Source organism: Ochotona curzoniae, unplaced genomic scaffold, assembly GCF_017591425.1.
Source record: "Ochotona curzoniae isolate NIBS_2020 unplaced genomic scaffold, NIBS_Ocur_1.0 contig_2321, whole genome shotgun sequence".
Classification (NCBI taxonomy): domain Eukaryota; kingdom Metazoa; phylum Chordata; class Mammalia; order Lagomorpha; family Ochotonidae; genus Ochotona; species Ochotona curzoniae.
This window is the reverse complement of record NW_024465421.1, coordinates 7,730,053-7,755,579: the sequence shown is the minus strand read 5'-3', so window position 1 is coordinate 7,755,579 and position 25,527 is coordinate 7,730,053. Positions and strand designations below refer to the sequence as shown.

At 45.4% G+C, this 25,527-nt stretch overlaps 1 protein-coding gene and 1 pseudogene across 1 annotated transcript; both read right to left on the bottom strand.

Moving 5' to 3' along the window:
- Nucleotides 1-5,082: 5,082 nt before the first annotated feature.
- Nucleotides 5,083-23,809, bottom strand: LOC121151492 (NXPE family member 3-like). The gene is made up of 5 exons (XM_040972916.1): nt 23,729-23,809; nt 17,832-18,616; nt 16,330-16,409; nt 14,531-14,743; nt 5,083-5,823 (listed from the first exon to the last, which is right to left on the bottom strand). The coding sequence occupies exons 1-5, from the start codon at nt 23,795-23,797 to the stop codon at nt 5,291-5,293; spliced, it is 1,680 nt and encodes a 559-aa protein (XP_040828850.1). The 5' UTR covers nt 23,798-23,809; the 3' UTR covers nt 5,083-5,290.
- A 501-nt stretch (nt 23,810-24,310) lies between these two features.
- Nucleotides 24,311-24,681, bottom strand: LOC121151853 (annotated as a pseudogene).
- Nucleotides 24,682-25,527: the final 846 nt, after the last annotated feature.

Below are 25,527 nucleotides of genomic sequence, written 5' to 3'. Positions count from 1 at the left end.
CAGGAATCTTCCATGTAACTTCATATGTCTGGGGTTCTGATTCAGTAGGTCTGATGCTGTTTTGTCGTTGTTGTTGTTTTAAATTTTTACTTATTTGAGAGGCAGAGAAACAACATACAAAGAGAAGAACAGAGAGCTCTCACCTGTTGGCCCTCAAAGGGTCAGAATGGCTGGGGCTGGGCCAGGCCCTACCTGGGACTTGGGATCTCCATGCAGGTCTTTGGTCTGGTTGGCAGAGACCCAGTGACTTGAGTCATCACCTGTGGCTTCCCAGGATGGGCGTTGGCCAGATGCTGAGATCAGGAATGGATCTGGAACTTGAATCTAGGCACCCTGATCCATAACACAGGCATACCAGCCACCATCCTAACTGCTGTGCCAAGTGTTCACCCCAGGTCTGCAGTTTTTCTTTTTCTATACTGTTACATCTTGTTTATCATTATCATTAACAAAAAATGATAACATTTTTTGGGGGGGAAGAAAATTAAGCCACAATTTAAACTTTGTAGTATATAGTGATTAAGCATGGTTTTACAGAACTTTGCATTTTAACAGTTGAAGAATAGAAAAGTTTTAGGCAGGTGAGCAGGGAAATCCCCAACAACCTAGTGAGTGAGGAAGAATTTAACCCTACATCCTACCTAGTAAAGTCCAGGAGAAGCAAATAGGGAGCCTGACCAGTAAGTACAGGCTGAGCGATTATAGGCTGATTGGCCTTTTCCCTGGCTGTTCTAGCCTTTCTATATCTTTATCTATGTCTCTCTCTGTCTATCTGAAAAGCCAGATGGGAAGCCTGATCAGTGAGGTACAAGCTGCGTGATTATCAGCTAGCTGACCTTTATTAGTCTCTGTCTGTCTGAATTAATTTTGGGGCTCACAGCAACCCTGATGGTTGGTGTAAGAGAAGCCTGGAATGTGCAGAGAAATCCTCCGTACCCTAGTTAGGAGTAACTTATTTTCGTGTCCTATATAGTAAGGTATGTGTGAATCCCCACTGATTGTTTCCTGTCTAAATCTAAGCTTTCCTTGCTGTTCTCTGTTTATTCTAAATTTTTTGTTGTTGTTTGTTTTGTTTTTTTGAGGGGGGCTCCGGGGCGACCCTGATGGTCATTGCAAGAGAGGGTGGGGATCCAAAGTTGGAGCTAAATGGGGACCAGAGAAAGCTCCTCTCCCCAGTCCCATAGGGAGTTTATTGTTCTCCTGTTTCTGTGGACTGCTCAGGGCTCCTGGCTGTTGTTCCGGTGACACTGGGCTCTGCGAGGAGGGATTTGGACTTCTATCCAATGTGGGAGATTCAAATGGGAGTGGATGACCTCAGAGTACTCAGCCTCCGAAGGCACTCTAATTCCTCGTGGTCTCCTTGGCAGTTAGGATGTAGTCCTTGGTGCCCATACTGATAGTCCTTGGTGAGGATCTGGGAGTCTCCAAGGTTGGGATACAAGCCTCCTCTTGTCCACCTGCTCCACTCTGGGATCCCCCCTGCTCTGTGCATATCCTGTTAAGAGGTTGTCAGGATTGCTCTTGATACCCCCTATGTCTTTTTGTTTTTACTATTGTCTAATGCTGATTTGAGTCTGTTGTCTATAAATTACCTGTTATGATCTTGATAGGTTATGCTTTACGTCTGCCTCACACATTTTAGGGAGATGGAAGATTTCTCTGCTCTCCCGCCCCATTACCGAGAAGCATAGGGTCTTAAAAGTGTATTGGGTTTTACAATTCTTTGATGTAGATCATGAGCAGTCTGACTCATATTGATTGTAGGTTCATTGATTACATCACAATATCTTGTTGCATGAGATACAGGTTGTTAGAGATTGAAATAATATTACATTTTACAGGTACCATTTTTTAGATTGATAGCATTTCAATTTAAATTAGGGCAAACATGTGGTATCTAACCTTTTGGGATTGACTCATTTCCCTTAGCATAATGGTTTCCAGTTGGGCCCATTTGGCCACAAAAAAACTGCATTTCGGTGTTTTTTTTTTTTTTAATAGCTGAGTAGTATTCCATGGAGTAAATAAACCACAGCTTTCTTATCTAGTCTTCTGTTGATGGGCATTTCGGCTGCTTCCAAGTTTTTGCGATTATTGATTGTGCTGCTATTAACATGGGGTGCATGTAGGTTTCTCGTGTAGCAGGGCACCCCTCCCAACAGTGTTCTGTGCCTCAGCTGGTGACATATGCCTTGTTAAAGCTATAAGCTAGTTTAGATTATCCTAAAATCTGCCAAATTCAGTAAAAATTATGCTTCAACACTATAAACTGCTAAATACTAAAATGAAAATCGACCTGAGACAGCTGAATAGTATCCTATAGCAATTTTAAGGTAGATAAAAGCCAGTTGTATACAAACTAAAATTGAAATGTTAATAAAGTAGTCACAGGATGTGGTTAAAACACAGCTAACATCGGATTCAGCAGGGGCAAAAACCTACCCTAGCCTGTGCTACACCTACCCTGGTTCTCACGAACGCCAGTGGGTGCTGGAGTCTATCCTAGTCCTGCGCACTCAGCCCAGTCCACACTTGTGCCAAGGGATACTGCAGCCATATCTAGACCAGAATGCGGTTCCTATTCCAGACCTTGTGCTTACCAGTAGGGACCACAACTCAGCCAGGGTGTCTCCTTGGCTTCCCTACCAGGTCTGTTCCCAGTCATAGATCATGAATGTGCCAGTGTTTGCTCTGACCCAGTTTGGCATAGTCCCTCACCTGTCATGACCTTTGCCTTTGGATGCTGTAACCTAGCCTGACCTGGCCAGCGCTAAGTCCCACCACTTGCTGGCAGGTGCTGGAACCTGTCTCTGCTCAGTCTGCTCCCATTCCAGGCTCATGCAGACTGGTAGGTGTGACAGCCTAGCTGAACTTGACCTGTACTCCAGCCTGGTTTTTGCTATTGCCAGTGAGCAAAGGTGGGTTTGGCCCTGCTCAGTCCACCTCACACCCTGTTTTAGGATGCATGTGCAGGTGCTGCAGCCTGGACCTGCCCAGCCTGTTTCCAGCCCCAGCACCTGAGTGTCGGCAGGTTCCATGGTCACTCCTAGCTCAGCCCATCACCACTCCAACTCTTTTCTTTTTTTTTAAAGATTTATTTTTTTTTATTGGAAAGACAGATATACAGAGAGGAGGAGAGATAAAGAAGAAGATCCTTTGTTCGATGATTCACTCCCCAAGCACTGCAACGACAGGAGCTAAGCCAATCCAAAGCCAGGAGCCAGGATCTTCTTTTGGGTCTCCCACACAGTTACAGTGTCCCGAGGCTTTGGACTGTCCTTGATTGCTTTCTGAGGCCACAAGCAGGGAGCTAAATGGGAAGCGGGGCCTCCGGGTTTAGAACTGGCACCCATAAGGGATCCCAATGCATGTAAGATGAGGACTTTAGCCACTAGGTTACCATGCCAGGTCCCAATCTCTAACTTCTAATTCAGATTTTCCATCTTCCCCCGCCCCCCCCCCCGGTCCAAAGTGTCTTACAATTCATTCATTGTTTTTTCAACTATGTCCATCCTATTTTAAATGCCTACTTAGTTTGCAATTTTTACATTTTCATTTAAATTGTTTAAAAAAAAAACTTCCTCTTTTTTCATATTCCAGAGCCACTTTTTAAAAAATTAGGTCAAGTACACATATTTCATATTTTTTCTCATTTCCCCATTTCTCACATTGTTGTAGTTTTGATTTTGTTGGTTTTCTGCTGTGTCTGAGTTTTGGTGTCTTCTGGTGTGCTTTGCAATTACTGAATGTGAACAGCTATTTTCTCTTTTTTTACAGATTGATTTATTTGAAAGACAAACTGATAGAGAAAGAGATAGAATCTTCCATCTGTTGAGTCACTCTCCAAATGGCCACAGCAGTTGGGACTGGTCCAGGGTGAAGCCAGGAGCCCAGGATCCCATCCAGCTCTCCCATGTGGATGGCAGGGGCCCTTGCTCTTGAGCCATCCTCTGCTGCTTTCCCAGGCACCTTAGCACAAAACTGGGTCAGAAGCACCTGGGACTCAAACCTGTGCTCAGAATTAGGAAACTCCAGCCGGAACAGCAGCCCTCAGCAGCTCTTTTTCCTCATAGTATTACCCATAGAACATTCCTTTTCCTGTTATCCATAGAAGATTCTTTGAAATCTGAGGTAAAGATAGGTTTCCCTAAGTGGCCACAATGGTCAGAGCGAAGCTGATCCGAAGCCAGGATCCCGGAGCCTCTTCTGGGTCTCCCATCCAGATATAGGGTCCCAAGGCATTGAACCATCCTCAACTGCTTTCCCAGGCCACAAGCAGGGAGCTGCACCTTCCATTTACTTTCAGTAAGATCTTTTGAGCCTTCCAAGTGGTGCCCATTAGTGCTGAAATCCAGTTATGGCTATAAAGACTCAGAGGATAACCTCCCATTTCTGCACTGCATGTTTACCAAAAAGCAGTTTTTTCCAGGCTTCCCTGGATCCAGGGATATACTGGACCTGAGGGCTATGCCGTCCTCAGCGACCTTGGCTTGTGCCAGGCTCTCATATTAGACTTTACTTTGGGTAAAGCTTTAGGTTTTCTTTTCTTTCATCTGTAATAAAACAGCTGTGAAAGAATGAAACATAAGCTAATCCATGCAATAAACCTGCAACAAATTAAGCAATAAACGAATGAGCACTGCAAAACAGGGGAAAAAGGATTGAGACTGTGGACCGTACCAATGTAAATAGCCTCATTGTGGTATAGTGCATGAAGCTGCTGTCTGTGACGCCAGCTTCCCCCTGTGAGCATTGGTTTATGTGTCTGCTGCTTCCTTTCCGCTCCCTGTTAGTGAGCTGGGAAGGACAGCAGAGGGGTGGGTCAAGTGCTTAAACCCCTACTACCCAAGTGGAAGACTTGCATGAAGCTTTTAGCTCCTGGCTCGGGTCTGACCATTATGGCCACTTTCAAGGGGGTGCAGGTGAACAAACGATAGAAGATATCTATCTCTCCCTCTCTTTTTGTTAACTCTGACTTTTAAATGAATTAGTCATTTTCTTTTTAACCCTAGGTGATATTTTCTGGTGGAAAAAAAAAAAAAACCTCTGGGTGTAGGGAGGTCTGTGTTCTATTCCTTACACCCACCTAAATCCAAAATGAAAGCTGATAAAAAAAAAATCTCCCAATCCCTGAGTTATGTTAAATCACATACATATATGACCAAAGTATCAGCAAGTAGCTGAGTCACTGTGAGTTTGAGGTCTTGGCATTGCTGTGGTCCTCTCCACTATCCCTGTTGCCAGAACCCAGGTTCTCTGTCCATCACATCCCGGGGTCCTCCCAGGAGCATCAGCTGGGGCAGATGAAGGAGAGGAGAAGATCCACCTCATTGCGCACGATGAGCTTCCCTGGATGGATGTTGTCTGGCAGCGCCAGGCTAGAGGTCATTTCCCAAGCATCCACGAAGGCCACACGGAGGCCAGCAAAGGCAGCACGCAGGAGCCGGTTCACCTGGAGGGTGAGCCAGTCACTGCCATACACGGACTTGTAGCCAGTGTTGGCCAGTTTGATGACCACAAGGGTGTGGGGCTCCCGGGCGAGGAGGGCTGTCACGGCTTCCCGGATCCCAGCCAGGCGTTGCACGAAGATGGTTGGAGGGAAGGTGGTGAAGTGAGCCCCCAGACCCAGCACGACCACGGTGTGGGGACCGCCAGCCAGGCCCCTCAGCTCTTGGGCCACGGAGTGCAGGGAGGCCACAGGTGTGCGTTTGGAGCGTAGGGGCCAGCTGTGAGCCCGCCAATGCAGCACGATGCCCTTGCTGGTGTCCACCAGCATCAGGGGCCCTACCTGATAGGTGGCATGCAGATCCACGGGCTTGAGGGCTGTTGGGAGGATAGGAGCGAGAGGGAGTAAGGGGTTAATGAAGGGCTAGGTATTCTTCTCTTATATAAATAAAATTCAGTTCCTGTTTGTTTCCTAGGACACAATCGTCCTGACACCCTGACCCTGACATTCCTCCTGCTCAGTGTACTTCACAGTTGCTTGGATCACCATAACCCATCTGAGTGCCTCTGGATTAAACTTTAACTTACCACAGCATTGACTTCCCTTTGCAGGCTGATCACTCCCCAAACTACTTTTTTCCCTCTCTGTAACTTTACATTATGCCATTTTCCCATTTTTTTCTGCTCATAACTTTGCTCAGTTATTTGCTTCATAGCTCCCTTGACCGTGTAGATGAAGGCATTTGCTAAATTTCTGTTGCTGTCATCTACTTTTGTGGGGAAAATTCAGTCTTTTTTTTTTTTTCCTTTAAAAAAAAAAAAGAGGGCCCGGCGCGGTGGCGCAAGTGGTTAGGTCCTCGCCTTGCACGCCCGGGATCCCATATGGGCGCCGGTTCTAATCCCGGAAGCTCCACTTCCCTTCCAGCTCCCTGCTTGTGGCCCGGGAAAGCAGTCGAGGACGGCCCAAAGCTTTGGGACCCTGCACCCGCGTGGGAGACCCGGAAGAGGCTCCTGGCTCCGGATCGGCATAGTATCGGCCGTTGCGGTTCACTTGGGGAGTGAATCATCGGACGGAAGATCTTCCTTTCTGTATCTCCTCTCTATATATCCGCCTTTCCAATAAAAAGTAATAAAAATAAATCTTTAAATAAAATAAATAAATAAATAAAAGAAACAGATTTAGGGGCCTGGCACCATGGCTCAACAGGCTAATCCTCAACCTTCTAGCACCAGTATTCTGTAGGGGTACTACTTTGTGTCTCAGCTATTCTGCTTCCCATCCAGCTCTCATTCTGGGAAAGTACTGGAGGATGGCCCAAAGCCTTGGAAGCCTATACCTGCATGGGAGACAATGATGAGACGTTGGTTTCAGATCAGCTCAGCTCTAGCCATGGTGGCCATGTGGGGAATAAGTCAATGGATGGAAAAATCTTTCTCTATGTCTCTCCTTCTGCCTGTAAATTTGCCCTTCCCATAAAAACAAATAAATCTTGAAAAATAAACAAATCTTTAAAACTTTATTCATTTATTTGAAAGGCAGAGCTACAGAAAAAGAGAAACAGTTTTTTTCTTTCACTGGTTCATTCCTCGAATGGCCACAAAAACTGGGTCTGGGTCAGACCAAGAACCAGGAACTTCCTGCAGGTTTCCCACATGAGTACAGGAACCCCAGCACTGGGGCCATCTTCCACTGCTTTCCCAAGCAGGTCAGGGAAACTGGATGGGAAGTGGAGCAGGACTTGAACGGGTGTCTATATACACTGCTGGCACTTCGGGTTGTGGTTTCACTTACTTTGCCAAAGCAACTCTCCCTACTTCCACCTTTTTAGATTTTCCCTAGGAGCTGTGTCTTCCTGACCTTTGGCCACTCCACAAGCCCAATCGCTATTTTCTCTCTAATGTTTCTCAGCTGCCTTCAATCTGGTATGTATGAAATAAGTCTTGCGTCTCTGCACAAATCTTACTACTTCTGAGTCAGACTGGCACTCATATGGGATGCCAGCATCACACTGTACCATGACCCCAGTCCCTTTGTTATTTAGGCTTTTAATACTATTACTATGTTCATTTACTGTACAGATTGGAGTGTCCTCTATCTCACAGATACCGTTCCGGATGCTTTTGTAATCAGTGGTTAAAAAGAGACATTAAGTCCTACTTATGGAGCTAACGGTTCAAAAGAGAGAGAGGGGCAGGCATTTTCAAATGTAGAAGGAAGATTGGACATTTTGAAGACCTGAAAAGTTAGTGTTCTTAAAGCATAAGTAATGATAAGAGATGATGTTAAAGATAAAGTTAGAGTCAGCACCAGCATGATCTTTACTTTGGAGTTCTGTGTACACTAAACATGATATTCACATTTTAATTTTATTTATTTGAAAGGCAGAGTGACAGAGTCGAGATGGCAGAGAGGAATCTTCCATCCCTAAATGCTCAGCAATAGCCAGGTTAAAGCCAGGATCCCAGAACCCCACCCAAGTCTCCCACCTGGATCATGAGGACTCCAGGACTTGGGCTATCACTGACTGCCTCCCAGGGTGTGCACTGGCTGGAAGTGGAGCCAGGGAGCCTGGCACGATGGCTCAATTGGCTAAATCCTCAACTTGAGAGCACTGGGATCACATACGTGTGTATATGGGAGAGACAAGGAGATCTTTCATCTGCCTGTTCATTTCCCAAATGACTACCACAATGGCTGGGGCTGGTTCAGACTAAAGGCAGGAGCCCAGAACTCCACCTGGTCTTCTACAGGTGTGGCAGGAGTCCAGGTACCTGGGCCATCCTCCTCTGCCTTCCCACATAGCAGGGAGTGGAAGTTGGAAATGAAGCCGCTGAGGCTCAAGCCAGTGCTCTGTTTGGGATTCCAGCATTGCGAACAGCAGCTTACCCTACAGTGTCATGACATGGACCTAGAAACTATACTGATTTTTTAAATGGCCAAGATACATTTACATGGAGCCAAGTTGACAGCTGGTGGTTCTGAAAGTTCCAGAAAGATCAACTGTGGATTTATTATATTCATGGTCATTGCCACAGCCACATGAAGTGGGCCAGATCATGGAGGAAAATCACTGCAAGGGACAAAAGAACTACAAAGAACTTCGTCATTGAAAAGCTGGGTATGCAAGGAGGAGATTGACAGTATAAAGGCCTGACATAAGGGAAAACTAGGTGAAAATGAGTTGCCCATAAACTAAGATGCTGTTACTAGAATGCTGTTACTTAACTTCTCACCTTTAACTGAAATAAAAGATACTAACAATAGTCCTTTGAGGCTACAAGGAAACATTCCTTCCAGTAATGTTGTTGAAAGTATATATAACAAGGAGATTTGGCTAATGTTAAACAAATTTATACTCTAACACATACATCCTGTGGAAGTCAGTCAGCTGGACAAATATGTATCTGGACGGACTGCTTCTAGTGGCAAATTACTTTGTCTAGGACACGTCCAAACTAGAACAGGTGTCTTGTGATAAAGCGCATCTCTGCAATGAATGTTGGACAGCCATAGGAAAAAAAAAAAAAAAAAGAAACGTGCCAAGACCCAACGGTATTCCATTTACAAATAGCCTTTAGGACACACACAGTCTGAAACTGAACGGAGAGAAGTCTGCCTACCATGGAGATGGTAACCAAAATAGTATAAATGGCTATGCTTTTTTTTGAAATAAAGATTTATTTATTTTTATTTGAAAGGCAGATTTTACAGAGAGAGGAGGAGGAGAGAGAGAGAGAGAGAAAATCTTCCATCCTCTCGCTCATTCCCCAAATGGCCACAATGAGCAGAGCTGAGCCAATCCAAAGCCAGGAGCTTCTTTCGGGTCTCCCATGTGGGTGCAGCATCCCAAGGACTTGGGGCCATCCTCCACTGCTTTCCCAGGCCATAAGCAGGGAACCGTATCAGAATGGCTGGGACAAAAACCGATACCCATATGGGATGCCTGTATTGCAGGCAGAGAATTTGTCTATGTCATAGCACTAACCTCCAAATTCTGGTACAATTCTAATGTAATACAAGTACTTTAGAACTGTTAGGAGTTGACACCACAGTTGGGATGCTGTTTGAGACACAGCCAGCTCACATGATTAAGACTCATCCATCCACATGCCCAGCATCTCCATCTTCAATTCAGCTCCCTGCTGATGTGTCAGTGAAAAGCAGTGGACGGTGGACCCCTGCCTCCATGCAAGGGACATGGATGAAGATCCTGGCTCTGGGCTTTGGCCTTACCTAGTCCTGTTGCAACCATGTGGTAGGTAGTGGCGAATCAGCATTGAGCCTGAGGAGCCAAAACCTGTTTAATTCATAACACAAATGTACTGCTCTGGTGGGGATGTTAATAATGGAGAAGAGTGTGTGTGTACGTGTAGGCAAAAGAGATATGAGAAATCTCCGTATTTTTTTCCAATTGTGCAGCGGCCACCACCCCTAATGCTGGCATTCATAGCAAAGCACCAGTTTAAGTACCAGTTGCTCTGCTTCTTCTTTAATTTATTTTAATTGGAAAGGCAGATTCACGGAGAAGAAAGACAGAAAGACCTTCCATCCATTGGCTCGCTCCGCAAGTGGCCACAACAGCCAGAGTTGAGCTTATCCAAAGCCAGGAGCCAGGAGCTTCCTCCAGGTTTCCTACATGTGTGCAGGGTCTCAAGGCTTTGGGCCGTCCTCTACTGTTTTCCCAGACCACAAGCAGGGAACTGGATGGGAAGTAGAGCAGCTGGAACATGAACTACTGCCCACATGGGATCCTGGTGCTTGCAAGGTGAGGACTCAGCCACTAGGCTACTGCACTGTGCCCACGGACATGGATTCCTAACACTGAAATACACACGGGGAGACCCCAGAGCAGTGTTCTGGCCAAAGGACTTTCTGAGCTAACCAACGTGATCTAGAGATTCAAGAGGGACAGACATTGATGCCAGCACACTGCAAAAGTTCGTGAAAGATGTACATTTTATTATTATTATTAATTTGTATTTATTTACTGCAATGGAAGAATTACAGAAATGGAGAAACAGATCTTTCATCTACTGATTCATGTCCCAAATGGCCCCAACTGCCAGGGCTGGGCAAACCAAAGCCAGGACCCAAGAGCTTCTATGCTAACACACCAGCCCTTATTTATTTATTTTGAAAGAGATACAGAGGAAAAGGAAGAGAGATCTTGTCTCTGCTGGTTAGTTGCCAAGATGGCCCCAACAGCCAGCAGCTTGAATCATCTTCTGCTGCTTCTCCCAGGTGCATTAGCAGAGAACTGGATGGGAAGTGGAACAGGAACAGGCACCTATGTGATTTGCTGGAGGTCCAGGCAACATCATTACCCATTAGGGCACAAAGCCTGCTCTATGGGACTCATTATTTCATTGTTTATATTTTATTTTAAAGGCAAAAGATAAGAGAGAAAGCGAGAGGCAGACACAGAGACCTATTGTCCCTTGCTTGCTGGGATGTCCAACTGTGTCTTTGGCCTCTGACTTCCATGTCATCAGCAGCATTCACGTGTTTGACAATCAAAAATGTCCCCCAAATGCCCTGTGTTGGGGGGGCAAGAGTACTGGGTGGCAAGACACTCTTAAAAGCTCACAAGTGCCCTCAACATGTGAGTCCAGCAAGGCAGGGGGCAGGAGTGGTCTCCCTCAACCCTAGGAGAGACCTGGAAGCCAGAAGTTGGGAGCTTCTTCCGGGTCTTTCACATAGGTATAGGGTTCCAAGGCTTGGGCAATCCTCTGCTGACTTCCCAGGCCACAAACAAGGAGCTGGATGGGAAGTGGAGCAGCTAGGACAAGAACCAATGCCCAAATAGGATGTTGGTACTTGAAGGCAGAGGATTGGACAATGTGCCAGTCCAGGCTTCTGTGCTTTGAATACAGCTCCCTGCTAATGCACCTGGGAAGCAATGGAGGATGGCCCAAGGTGCTTGGATCCCTGCCACCCATATGGGAGTTCTGGATGGAGTTCCTGGCTCCTGGCTTTGGCCTGGCCAAGTCCCAGCTGTTGTGGCCGTTTGAAGAGTGAACCAGTAAATGGAAAATTCTGTTTCAGATAAGTAAATGAAGTTTGAAAAACTCAATTCTGTGGGATTTTATGGACCAAGACAGGACATTTAACTTGAATGGAATATCAAATTTAAGGAAATGCTGGAGGGGAAAAGCACAAATGCTGTGATCACAGGGTGGAGATAGGGAGGCAGTATGCACCGTGGTGTATTCATTTGCACACGAAATGTAACAGCATTGCACCCCAGAGGCATGTGACATTGTTATGTATCCATTAAGCAGTTTCTAGAAGTAATTTTCATTATTTGTTTTGCTAGATATGGTAATCTTACCTGGGTTATGTATAAAAATACTTCAAAAATGTTAGACTGAGTGCCTAGTGCACAACAGCCTAGTGATTACAATCCTCACCTTGTGTATGCTGGGATCCCATATGGGTGTCAGTTTGTGTCCTGGCTGCCCCCACTTCCCATCCACCTCCCTGACTGTAGCCTGCGAGAGCAGTCAAGGACGGCCCAAAACCTTAGGACCTTGCACCCGCGTGGGAGACACCGAGGAAGCTCCAGGCTCCTGGCTTTGGATTAGCTCAGCTCTGGCCATTGCAGCCACTTGGGGGAGTGAACCAGTGAATGTAAGATCTCTGTCTCTCCTTTCCGTAAAATTCTGCCTTTCCAATACAAATAAATACATCTCTTTTTTTTTTTTTAAAGGAAAGGCAGACATACAGAGAGGAGGAGAGACAGAGATTCCGACCGATGATTCACTCCCCAAGTGACTGCAATGGCTGGTGCTGAAAGCCTGGAGAAAGATCCTCTGCAGGAGCATTCACCTGCTTACGTAGAGTTGCAAAGGAAGTAGAGGACTTGATGAGCCAGAGTTTACGCCCAATATCTTCCAACTCAAGTCACACCTGCTACAGAGACACTCTGCCTGAGCGTCTAATCCAACCATCCTCCTCACCGCTGTGCACTGTCATGTCACTCCTTAAACCAAGAACCAGGCCAGTTGTAACTTGAATTAAATAAAACGATCAATAGTTAACCACCCCAAGACTACTCAGATATTGGGGTTATCTACTAAGGATTTTAAAGACAGATCACAAAAATGTGTGAATGAGCCACTGTGAATAGCTACTAAAATAGCTAAAATGTAAAAGAAGAAATGTTTTTCAAGTGTTAGGAAGGATACAGAACAAGAAACCCTACACATGAAGGGGGCACTGTATAGAATGATACAAGTAATTTTTTTTTAAAGTTAAATGTATACCTACCATAGGACCTAATCATTTCATCTTTAAGTTGTTTTTTTTTTAAAGAAAGTATATGTCCTTACAAAGACTTGAACATAAATATTCATGGAAGTTTTATTTGTAAGAGATAAACATTAGAAGAAGCTCAAATATCCATCAATAAATGGAGAAATAAATTGTGGTATATTCATATAATAGAAAACTAGTCAGTACTACAAAAGAATGAACTTGCACCACATACTGAAACAGTGATGGCACTGAGTTAGAGAAGTCCCACACCTGTGGCTTCTCTGTGAACGCACCCTGTGGCTGCATTTGTATGAGGCTCTGGGAACTGCAAACTAAGCGGCAGAGTCAGAAAGCAGAGGGAGCAGATGTCGGGGGTGAGACGGGCAAGAGGGAGGGAACTACGAAGGGGCACAGAACACTTCTAGGTACTCATACCAAAGTCGTCTCATAGAGATTGTATCATGAGAGGACATGGGGGAATTGTTCAGAAAGTTCATGGCAAAAGGAAAGGATACATTTATTTTGGTCCTCCAAAATTTTGAGTTTTATACATTTTGTCTCTTGATATCCTTTTGTGTGAACTTTTTGAAGGCCCTGAGTAGGTTATAACTTGTCAAATTTGCCCATTTTAAACATGTAACATTCACTTGTGATAGGCCAGTTTTGCCTCAATTGATTGTTTTGAAACTTTTATTAATTTATTTTTATTTGAAAGTCTCTCTTTCTCTCTCTCTCACGCACACAAAGATCTTCCATCCACTGGTTCACTCCACAACTACCTGTAACAGCTGCAGCTGGACATGGCTGAAGTCAGGAACCCAGAACTCAGTCCGATCTCCCAGACAGGTGGCAAGGACCCAAGCACTTGAATCATCATCTGCTGCCTCCCAGGGAATGTGTTAGCAGGAAGCTGGATTGGAAATGGAGTGGGGGGTTTGAACTCAAGCACTGTGATATGAGATGTGGGTCCCCAAGAAAGGGGAACCTCAAGTCAGAACGCACTGATCATGATGACAGTACAGTAGCTGCACACCTGAGATTGGAAATAATAGTGGGTGGCAGTTCCCCAAACACAGGGTGAATAAGTGCTCCAGTGCACTTGCTGGTAATGTCATGATTGAGTTGATAGAATGTGCTCACTAAGAGTAAGGGCCCAATGTGATGTGACAGGCACCCCAGTGGCATTTTTTTCTCTATGTTCTGATGGCCTAAATACTTCTGATGCTCGCACCACGTACTGACTGTCTAGGACATCATTTGGCTTAAAATAACTGCTTCAGCTGCTAAGTGTTTGTTTTGCAGGAAGTTACTCATGCATTCTGTGATCTTGACTATTTAGACAGGTAGGAGATGTGGCTTTGGTTTATTGAACTTCAGCAAGCCAAAGAAAGGATAGAGATTCAGCAGAAGTCATTCAGCTTTCAGTGCTAAGGGAATCACCAGCCCTATCAAGATATGAGTCAAAGTCAGCCACAAAATCAAAAAAGAGAAAAATAAAACCCTCAGGAAATTGACATGGGGTGGGGTAGATTTAACTTTACTGAAGAGATTCCCTGGGAGTTTTATTTAGGCAGTAAATGGGGGAAAGTTTTGGCACTGTCGTTGAGCTCATTGCATGCTTTCCGGTGAGTTAAACTGGAAGAGCAGCACCATGACAGTGGTGTACCCTTCCCACTCATGACTCCCTCCTTCTCCTTTTGAAAGCCACAACGTCCTGCCTGCCTCTCCCCCTAAGGCTCAGGAGTTTTGTTGTTCAAAACCTTCCCCTTTCCACTTTTTCCTACTAAACAACCAGGTGTCCTGTCCCTTCCCCTCACGGATACTCACAGGACACGGTGTCACGCAGATACTCCCACCACTGCCGAAGCGTGGAGTCCCCCATCATGTGGACAATGCGGCCGGTCAGGCAGCCCAGGATGCTGTCCTCGGTGGGGAAGGAGCGGCCTGAGCAGGCCAGTGAGTGCCATACGTTTCGGTGGTAGAAGCCAGAGGGCCGTGGGGCTGGGAGTCCTGGGTGGCATGGGGGCCGTGGGGACAGGGCTGAGGGAAAGAGAAACCAAAGAACTGACATTAGTATCACACAATATGTTGGGCAACTTTTGCTGAATTTCATGTACATGAATTCAGTTCTTCTTTCTCAACCCCTGAAGCACTATTCTTTTAGCCCCCTTTTTTACAGGGAGGGACACTAAGGAACTAAAGTGTTTCATAGTTTTGCCATAATCAAGAACAATAACTGGTGGTTTCTCAAAACACCTAAAATAAAAGGAAACAGTATGATGCAGCCATCCCCACTTCTGGCTCTATATGCCCCAAGGGTCGGGCAGCCTGCCTGAAGAGATATTTGCACGGCTGTGTCCCTTGCAGCATTTATTCATAACAGCTGCATCCACATATTGAATGTCAGTGGGTCGGTGGCTAATGCTAATGTGGTATAGATATGCCATGAAATAGCATTCAGCCTTTATCAGGGGAATCCTGCCGTTGGTGCCATCCATGCCGTTGGCATGAATGAACTCGGAGAAGGGCTCAGGGAAGTGAGTCAGATGGAGAAAACCAAACACTGTGTAGTTTGACTTATTTGTGGGATGTTCAAAAAGTTAGATTTCCAGAAGCAGAGTGGTTGCTTAATGAGGCTAGTGGGTGGAGGGGAGGTGGGGCACGGGGAGTTGTTGATCAAAGCATCTGACATGCAGCAGCAGGATGACTATAGTTAAGGATGCCACACTGCATGCTGGAAACCTGCTATGACAGTTAAGTCCCAAGAGTGCCTGCTGTCAGAGCGAGGTGACACCAGGCGCTAACTGGACTATGATAACCATTTCCCAATGTGTACACATCACAGTGTGTACCTCATATAGATGCACTTCTGTCTTTTTTTTTCAGTTATAGCTTGCTATAACTGGGACATTTAAAAAAAAATATATATATTAAAGGAGGAAGCCCTGCTGTTTGTGACAAAGGAGTTGACGTTGCAGGACAGGCACAGTTAAAGTTGTGCCAGGCGCAGGATGAGTACTGCAGGCCCCCACTTCTTCTGAGGGAGAAGCTAAAATAGTGAAGCTCACAGATGCAGAGAACAGAAGGGAAGCCGAGATGCGCTGAGGGGACAGGCAGCAGGAAGACAGCCGTCAAGGATTGTAAAGTTTAAGAAACACAAGTAAATTCTAGAGATGTACTGTATGGCATAGAACCTGCAATTAACTATTATCTATTGACTTTTTAAAATTTGTTTTCACTTATCTTAAAAGTAGAAAGACAGAGCTTTTCTCTCTGCTGGGTTTCTTCCCCAAATGCCCACAATAGCCATAGATGGACCAGGCTGAAGCCAGGAGCCTGACACTCCATCCTGGTCTCAACGTGGGTAACAGGGACCCCAAGGAGTGCATACTTATCTCCAAACCCACGAAGATATTGCTGTACATTAAATATGTGCAGCATTTTGTATATCAAAAAGCATCTTTAAAAACGCGGTGACTGGCAAGGATAGCATTTGAATCTATAATCAGTTTGGCCCACCCTACTAGCCCTAATACCATGATAACCTGGTAGGGATAGATAAAACTCCCAGTGGAGTGTGTGCAAGTCCCATCCCTCTCTCCCCAACCTCTCCCAGCCCCACTCACCCAGGCTGCTGTTCCCGGTGGCTGTCACTTTGATCTCAATGCGGGACTTGCCCGGTGGGAGCAGCTTGTCAGTCACATTCCTGAAGAAACAGCCAGAGCTGAGCACTGAGAGCCAGCAAACCCCAGGCAAGCCTGGGTCGGGGTTGTTTGGCTTTTGATTTCTACTCGCCCTAACTCCCACAAATGGTGTGAGGTGACTGTGATGTAATTAACACTTTTGGCATAATAATGATTAAAAAAAATACAAAGAAGAGAAGTCTCCTATCAGGAGTCTGGGAGAGACTGCTGGCCATGAATCCACCCCAATGTTTCTCAGCTTACTGACTGCCAGGGCCAAAAGTTAGCAATTCATCTGTAACAGGTAGTTCCTTCATCTGAGAATCCCAGGAAAGACTTCCTGGGAGGAACACAGAGCAAATAAATTTCTCTCATACAAAAACTCAGCGGGGAAGCCTCACTCCCCATGCATGCAGTTTGGTTTGTGCAGAGTGACTTTCAAAGGAGAAGGTGGTAGAGGGGACTTAGCCACCCATCCCATCAGCCAGGTGATGAATTGTACTGGTGGCATAAATGCTTGACATGATGGAGAGAAAAATGTTAATGTCTGTGGTCTCTACTCTCCGAGCATTCAACCCCTTTTTTCATAAGGAAAAAAATTCCAATACAGGGGAATCCTATAATATCATTGACTGGTATTTCCCAGATTCTCAAAGTCATCAAGAACAAGGCATGTCTGAAAAACTGTCATGACTCCGTATATGATGCTAACTTAAATGGAATACCGGCAGTTTAAGACACTTGTTAAAATGTCCATGTCCCATCTTGGAGTGTCCAGGATCAGCACTCAGCTCTGGCTCCTAATCTCAGCTTCCTGTTGAGGCAGACCCTGGCAAAAATGCTCATGTGATTGGGTTCCAGTGCAATGCCTCAGTGGGTAAATCCTCACCCTGTAAACTGTCAGGATCCCAGGTGGGCACTGGTTTGTGTCCCGGCTGCTCCATGTCGCATCCCTTCTCTTGTACTATTGATAGACCTAAGTATCCACAACACCTTCCCTGGATATTATGGATAACATATTTTTAAATCTACTTAAATAATGGATATCTGAAAAAAAGAGAGAGGGATTTGATTTCCAGATGAGAAGTTGGAATTTCTGTTAAACCAAGACAGAAATCCAGGTAAATAAACGAAGCACTCGAACCCCTTTTGCTCTGAGAACATCTGCTCTGCCTTGGACACTTGGCCTCTTTGCTTCCCCAAGAGAATCTCTTTGCTTAAGACCTGTAAGTCCAGTGTCACTTGCAGGCTTGCCCAGACATCCAGTCTGACGATTTCACCATATTACATGGCTCTATCAGCCACTCAACCATCCCATATTGCATGAGAAGACAAACACTTGAATGGTATAAGTGGTGGAGCACATTGGATCATAGGAACAAGATTTGGCAGGTAGGATATGGCTCAAAGTTTGGCGAAGATGTCCCAGATTCCGGGTTTCTTACCATCCCAGCAGGGCCTCTTCCTGTTGTGTGGTCACCTTCAGGTAACTCCCACTTGAATGGCCAACCAAAGAGTTGCAAGGCAAGGTAGGGGGCTGAGCACAGAACCAGAGCTCACCAGAAACCACATCTTGGTACTGGCAGGTCGGCCCCTTTGCTCCCGTCGAGGAGGGGTCAACATTGCAAACAGCAATCTCTTCAGCACCAGTGGGTCCCCGGAAATACCCCCTAAAATTAACCGTGGCCCCCTTCTCTCTCCAGATTCTTCTCAGGACGCCAACTGCTTCACTGGAGTGGATCAGCCACACTCTGACCTGGGCCCGCCCTGCCCAGAGCAGGTGGAAGGATAGCAGGTAGGTGCCATTCTCCAGGTCCTGCACATCCCCAGGAACACCAGTGGTTAAGTCTGGACCCAGCAGCTTTGCCCGAAACAGATCCCCACCATGGGTCTTGGGCCTACCCCGGTGGTCCTTGGCCACAAGCACAACCTCCAGGGAGCCACCCAAGTCATAGGTAGCCTGTGCAGGGCCCCTCAGGTGGAAGGTAGAGGTTTGGGGGCTGGTGGAGGCCAAAAAGTCCCTCCCATCTCCTGGGGTCGGAGGCCAAGACAGAAGATGGGTCAAGTTGGCGAGCTCCTCTGGCAGAGACTTCAAGATGGAGGGTGACTGCGTGGTCCTGTGAGTAGACGTAGTAACCCCTGTGGCATTGGAGACAAATGTGATGGCATGGTAAGGTCCTGGAGGCCGATAGACAGTGCTGTCAGGCCAGGACGTCATGAAATATAACACCTGTGGGTGGAGCAAGAGGAAGCTGTCAGTAGTTTGTGTTTTCCCCATTTTGTTTAGGAGAAAAATTTCCACTCTTCAAAGCTAGTACTTCTGGCAGACAGGAAGACCAAGAAGCACTGCCCGTTTGCATCATGTTGTGCGTATCTCATAAGCCCAGCTTGTGAGTCACCACCTTTATGTGAAAAGAGTGTCTCATATTGTGATAAAGTGGGGAAGAAGTGAAGTTGGACTTCTGGTTTAGCTCAACTGTCTCTACACAGGCTTCGTTTCCCTACCAATACACACACACACACACACACACACACACACACACACACACACACAACACCCAGCCATAGTGTTAGAACAGACTTGGATCCAATCCTCCCAACTCTGATTTTTCTTGCTCCTCTCAATCCTGCTTCCCCTGTTTTGTAAACAATTATTTAATGTATTTTAACTATTTTATTTATTTTAAATATTCATTTTAAAAAATATTTAAATTTTTTTTAATTGAAAAGACAGATATTTAGAGAGGAGGAGAGACAGAGGGGAAGATCTTCTGTCCATTGATTCACTCCCCAAGCGGCCACAATGGCTGCAGCTTAGCTATCTGAAGTCAAGATCCAAGAGCCTCCGCTAGGTCTCCTACGGGGTGTAGGATGTTAAAGCTTTGGGCCATCCTCTGTTACTTTCCCAGACCACAAGCAGGAAGCTGGATGGGAAGTGGGGCAGCCAGGACATGAACAGGCACCCATCTGGAATCCCAGCAGGTGTAAGGTGAGGATTTAGCCACAAGGCTATCACACTGAGCCCTGTAAAAAATTATTTATAGTTTTTTACTTTTGGCTCTTTTTTTTAAAGATTTATTTTTTTTTTATTGGAAAGTCAGATATACAGAGAGGAGGAGAGACAGAGAAGACAATCTTCCATATGATGATTCACTCCCCAAGTGAGCGCAACGGCCGATGCTATGCCGACCCGAAGCCAGGAGCCCCTTCCAGGTCTCCCGCACGGGTGCAGGGTCCCAAAGGTTTGGGCCGTCCTCGCCTGCTTTCCCGGGCCACAGGCAGGGAGCTGGAAGGGAAGTGGAGCTGCCGGGATTAGAACCAGCGCCCATATGGCAGGCATGCAAGGCGAGGACCTTAACCACTGCGCCACTGCGCCGGGCCCTCTTTCTTTTCTTTTTAAAAAATATTTTAAAAATTCACTGAGAGGAGAGACAGAGAGAAAAATCTTCCATTCACTGGTTCATGCCTGAAATGGCCACAACAGCTAGAGCTGAGCTGATCTGAAGCCAGAAAGCAAGAGCTTTTTCTCCCATGTGGTTGCAGGGTCCCAAAGCTTTGGGCTATTCTCCACTGCTTCCCCAGGTCACAGACAGAGAGCTTAATGGAAAGTGGAGCAGCAACCAGGCCATGAGCTGAAGCCGATATAGGATGCTGGTGGTTGCAGGCATTAACTGGTTGAGCCATCATGCCTGGCCCTAGAACAACTATTTTTTTTACACATCTGTACCCTCTGTTAAATCATGCTGTTACAGTGGGGTATTGCCTGTTCCTAAGATCTAACACAGTAGTCTGTAGAGAAACTTAAGTAATTGGGTTAAGGGAAAAAATGGTAGCCCTCTGAAAAGAGCTGAGTGCATCGGTGGACAAGGGAGATATTCATAAGCCAAGAACACCTGGGCTTGTGTCTAACCTTGGAACTCCAAGTGGCAGACCGAAATCCACGGTGCTATTTCTCCTTTGTGCCTCCCTCTGGTTAAACGTAACAGAAGAGAGTGTCCCTGGCCTCAATACTTATCTCTTCTTATACTTCCCTTGAGTTGTAAATAACAGACCAAAGCATACCGAGACACTGTGTTAATGTCTTCTTTTACTTTTTTAGTTTTGCTAACATAAGAATAACTATTCTAAGAATTTCTAGCTTCACATAAGATAAGAATTAATGAAACCCTCTCTGTAACTCCTGTATTCTTTTAGGGTATAAAAGAAGGCTGCAGTATAGATTTTTAGAGATTAATGTAGATTAATAAAATCATTTCTAAGTTAAGCATCTTCTTGTTGTTTGTTCGATTAAGCCTAATACCCTCTTTCAAAACTCAAGACAGAGACCTTCAGCAGGAGGGTGAGGTGGAGAGAGAGAGAGAGAGAGAGCATGCTTTTGGGTTTTATGTTCTTCTGTGTCCTGTGAAACAGAAATAATAAGACAAGTCCAAACTCACAAGTCATGAGTTAACAAGAATGCAAAAAGTTTTTGCATTTATTTGAAAGGCAGAGTTACAGAGAGAAAAGGAGAGAGAGAGAGAGAGAGAGAGAGAGAGAGAATATCTTCTGGTTCACTCCCCAAAGGGCCCCAGTGACCAGAACCAGCCATGCAAAAGTCAGGAGCCAGAAACTTCATCCAGATCTCCCACCTGGGTGTAGGGGTCCAGATATTTGGACTATCTTCCTTTATTTCCCAGGCACATTAACAGAGAGCTGGATTAGAAGTGGAGTAGCCAAAGCTCAAGCTTTGAGAGAGAGAGCGTGGGATGCCAGAATCATAGGCAGTAGGTAGTTTAAATCACAGTGCCATAGCAATAGACCCAATTTATTGCCTTTGTGATTATGGCATATATATCAAGAGACCCATCTCTCTCTTTTTAAATTTTTATTTATTTTTATTGCAAAGTCAGATATATAGAGAGGAGGAGAGACAGAGAGGAAGATCTTCCATCCAATGAGTCATTTCCCAAGTGACTGCAATGGCCGGTGCTGCGCTGATCTGAAGCCAGGAGCCAGGAACCTCCTCCAGGTCTCACACGCGGGTGCAGGGTCCCAAGGCTTTGGGTTGTCCTCAATTGCTTTCCCAGGCCACAAGCAGGGAGCTGGTGGGAAGTGGAGTTGCCGGAATTAGAACCAACGCCCATATGGGATCCTGGCACATTCAAGGTGAGGACTTTAGTCGCTAGGTGATCATGCCAAGCCTCTGAGAACCATCTCTTGACCTCTGGACCCTCTGAATTTACTTTGCACATTGCACTTTATCATGGGTTAGGCTATCTAACCTGGAATATTATCTTTTCCTAATGAAAGGAGATATTTACTATGGAAAGCAAAGGTTATGTGAATAAAAAAGCAAAGGGACAGAAAAGGAAAAAGACTGAAAAATGCTACGCTCCCGGCTTTAGAGACAGTGGAAGGGGCCCTGAGTCAAAGAAAGTAGACAGGTCTCTAGAGATTGAAAAGGAGTTCTGTCCTGAAGCTTCTAATAGCCATACAGAAACCTGGAAGTCCCATTTTAATGGCTTCTGACTTTCAGGACTTTAAGAGAAGAAATGTGTGTTCCAATTGACTTTTTTTTTTTTTAACTTAGCAGTTTATACTATCCACGCAAGATTTTACAGAACTTCGTGCATTTTAGGGTAATCAAAACAGTTTTATAAATCGAATAGGCCATATATTAACAATTGAAGAGTAGAAAAATCTTAGGCACGTGAGCAGAGAAATCCCCAATAACTTAGCAAGTTTAGCACTGCACTATCATGCCGGGGCCTGAACTGACATTTGCAAAACTTTGTCACAGTAGCCATGGGGAACTATTACTAAATGAAGTTCAGAGTGATTGCCTGGGCTGACAGCCTATAAAGCTCCCCGAAAGACAGGGTCTGGGATCATAATAGACTAAGGCAATTTTAGATGCTGGTAACACATCAGTAGGTGGTTACATGTGATGTCCAAAAGAGAACCACTCCCAAATCATTCCTCTTGGGGTCCCATCGCGGTGGCCTAGTGTCTAAAGTCCTCACTTTGAACGCACTGAGATTCCATTATAGTTGCTGATTCTAATCCCGGCAGCCCCACTTCTCGTCCATCTCCCTGCTTGTGGTCTGGGAAAGCAGTTGAGGACAGCCCAAAGCCTGGGGACCCTGCACCCACATGGGAGACCTGGAAGAGCTCCTGGCTCCTGGCTTTGGATTGGCGCATCCCTGGCCATTGTGGCCACTTGGAGAATTGGGTCAGCAGATGGGAGATCTTCCTCGCTGTAAATCTGCCTTTCCAATAAAAATGAATAAATCTTTAAAAAAATGAGCAGAAATATTTTAACAGATGCTTCACAATAAAGGAAAATTCAGGTGACCAACAAATCTATAAATAGGCCATTACTGAATTAATAAGAAAAGAAATGCAAAATAAAAACAAACTTATTATTTCTACATGTTCAAAGAAAGGATACAATCAAAGTGCAGTCAGATGGAAATAATAAGCTCTAGTTTTATACACAGAGGGGGGACAAAAGGTTACAAGAATGGATTTTGTAGTGCAGTAGATAATTTAAAGAGAGAAACTGGTAGACCCCAAACAAAAAAGGGATTTGTCTGACTTGATCAGTTTACACAGTCAATAAACATATTGCATGTTAACCCATAAAAATGTACAAGTATTGTTCATCTAAAAATTTGCAGTAATTTAAAAAGAAACAGCCACTCTGAAATGGACTTTGACTTGATTACTAACTAAAGCTTTCCTGCAAACTCCTTCATTGCTCTCAGAATACAAATGAATTTCTAGATCAAGATCTCCAGATCACCCTTTTTTTTTTCAACACAGAAATCTAGGTTTTCATGTGAAATATTCGTTTAATTACCAACAACCCATTCTGTTTTCACAAGACATCTGTAATGGAAACTCCAATTTTGACCCATAATGGAGGGGGGACATGCCTTCTCCTGACGGCTTCTTGCATAACGATAACGAAGCACCCAAAAGAAGCAACAAGGGGTCACTTCAGAAAGGAGCAGAAAGGGAAACAACTGTTGGAGGAGAGAGCAAACAACATGAATCTTTTGTGGTTTTTTTTTTTTTTTTCCTCCTTGGGGATTCCACTGGACCAGTCTCTTCCCAGTTAATGTTTTAGATTCCTCGATAGACACCCCAACAGCCCACCTACTCACGCTCTTCCTTTGAGTGGCGTCCCACCCTGCCACGGGTCTTCCTAGAGTTGCAGCAGGGTGGAGGTGAGAAAATGAAGCGCCCCCTTCACCCTTTTAGACACAGCCAACTAACCTACCCAAAGATGAAGGCACACCGAGACAGAGAAGAAATGAGCCAGCCCTGAGAAGCACTGGAAAGCAAGAGCAGTACTCACCCAAACCAGAAAGGCCAATCCCACTGTCAGAATTTTGTATCCCTTGACTTGCTCCATGAATGGATGCATGTAGCTGGCCTCTTTTGCGGCAACCAGTCTGACTCAGGTGCACAGGTGACAAATGGAACAACTGAACTGCAACGAGCTCTCTCAGCATAAACTGGGAGTTTATAGTGGCTAGTTTCCAGTTTCCTTAATAGTTATTTATGTTGTATGTACACAGTCCACCCTCAGGTTGTAATGGCTTCAACCTTTGCACCTGAAATCTCAAAATACTTCTCATCATTTAATCTCCCTGTAACATTCTTTCTTGCCGCAGCCTCAAATTTGGAAGTCTCAGCTCCTCCATAAGAAAACACTCATTCCATTCCAGGATGTCATGAACCCTGGAATGGTCCTTGCCCGAAGCCTAGCCTATGCAGCTGAGGAATTTTCTCTTTCATGGCTGTTTCAGACTCACCCATAGAACCTTAAAAGCCATCTATGAGAAGAACTACAGTGAATAACAAGTCATTCACTTGTTAATTATTATTATTATTGTAGTTCTTAGTTTATTGAAAATCTGACAGCGACATGGGAAGGTTCAAACAGCTCCCTGGGGCATTTTGAAGTTAATCCTGACAGTGGGCTGAGTGACCTGCAGATGGGACAGGCTGCCAAAGTCCAGAAGCTTCAGCATCTCCTTGGTGTCAGGGATCTCTGAGACCTCCAGGACATAGTTGCCTCTCCTTCTCCTCCTCCTGCGGCTTGATGCTTTTCATGAAGCCTCCCTGGATGCGCTCCATCAGGTGCATGACAGCCCGCGATCTTGTTGCAGATCATCTTGCTGGGGATGATGGCAATTTCCTCACGCACGCGTTTTTGGTTTGGAAGTCATTGGCCAGCTGGGTCTTGTACTTCTCATTGGTGACCGTACTCTTCACGGATTTGGTGTGAACGCAGCAGATCGTGAGTCAAAGAGAAAACAGGAAGCACAAGAAGCCTGTACTTTTTTTTTTTTTTTTTTAAACTCAAGAGACAGAGACAGGAAGGCAGAAGAAGAAGAAAGTGCTTCTAGTCTACGGCCATACCACCCTGAATGCGCCCGATCTCGTCTGATCTTGGAAGCCAAGCAGGATCGGGCCTGGTTAGTACCTGGATGGGAGAAAGTGCTTATCTGCTGGTTTATTCTCCAAATATACACAATGTCTAGGACTGAGCCAAGTCAAAACTGGAAGACAGAAGCTTAATTTAATACAAATCTCCCATGTGGGTGATAGGGACCCAACCACTGGAGCCCTCTCCACTTCCTCCCAGGAAGCTGAAATTGGGAGCCAAAGCTGGGACTTGGAATCCAAGTATTCTGATATGGGATGCAGGCGTCTCAATCAGCCTCCTAAATGCTGGGTCGCACTTCTATCCTAGACCTATAAATGTGTATATATGGAATGTACTTGGAATTTATAAAAAACTACTTTATGCATAAAAGTTACCACAATGCATAAAAAAGCTCACAGTGAGATGGTAAATGCAGGCAATGATACAGTGTTTAAAATGCCACTGAGTGGAGGATGTTAGTGCTGTGGTATGAGTTAAACCACTGTCCACAACACCAGAATCCCACATAAGACTGCTGGATCAAATTCCTGCTGCTCCGCTTCTAGTCAACTTCCTGTTAATGTGCCTAAGAATTCAACACATGATGACCCACAAACACATACAGGCCCCAAGGCCCTGTACCCATGTAGGAGACCTGGATGGAGCTCCAGGCTCCTGGCTGCCACCTGGTTCAGCCTTGGCAATTGTGTTTATTTGGGAGA

Coding starts and splice junctions, on each gene's coding strand:
- LOC121151492 (XM_040972916.1), bottom strand. CDS start 23,797: ATGCATCCATTCATGGAGCAAGTCAAGGGATACAAAATTCTGACAGTG. Junction 18,617..23,728: donor GATTGGCCTTTCTGGTTTGG/GTGAGTACTGCT, acceptor CTCCACCCACAG/GTGTTATATTTCATGACGTC. Junction 5,824..14,530: donor TCTGCGTGACACCGTGTCCT/GTGAGTATCCGT, acceptor TCCTCCCAACAG/CCCTCAAGCCCGTGGATCTG.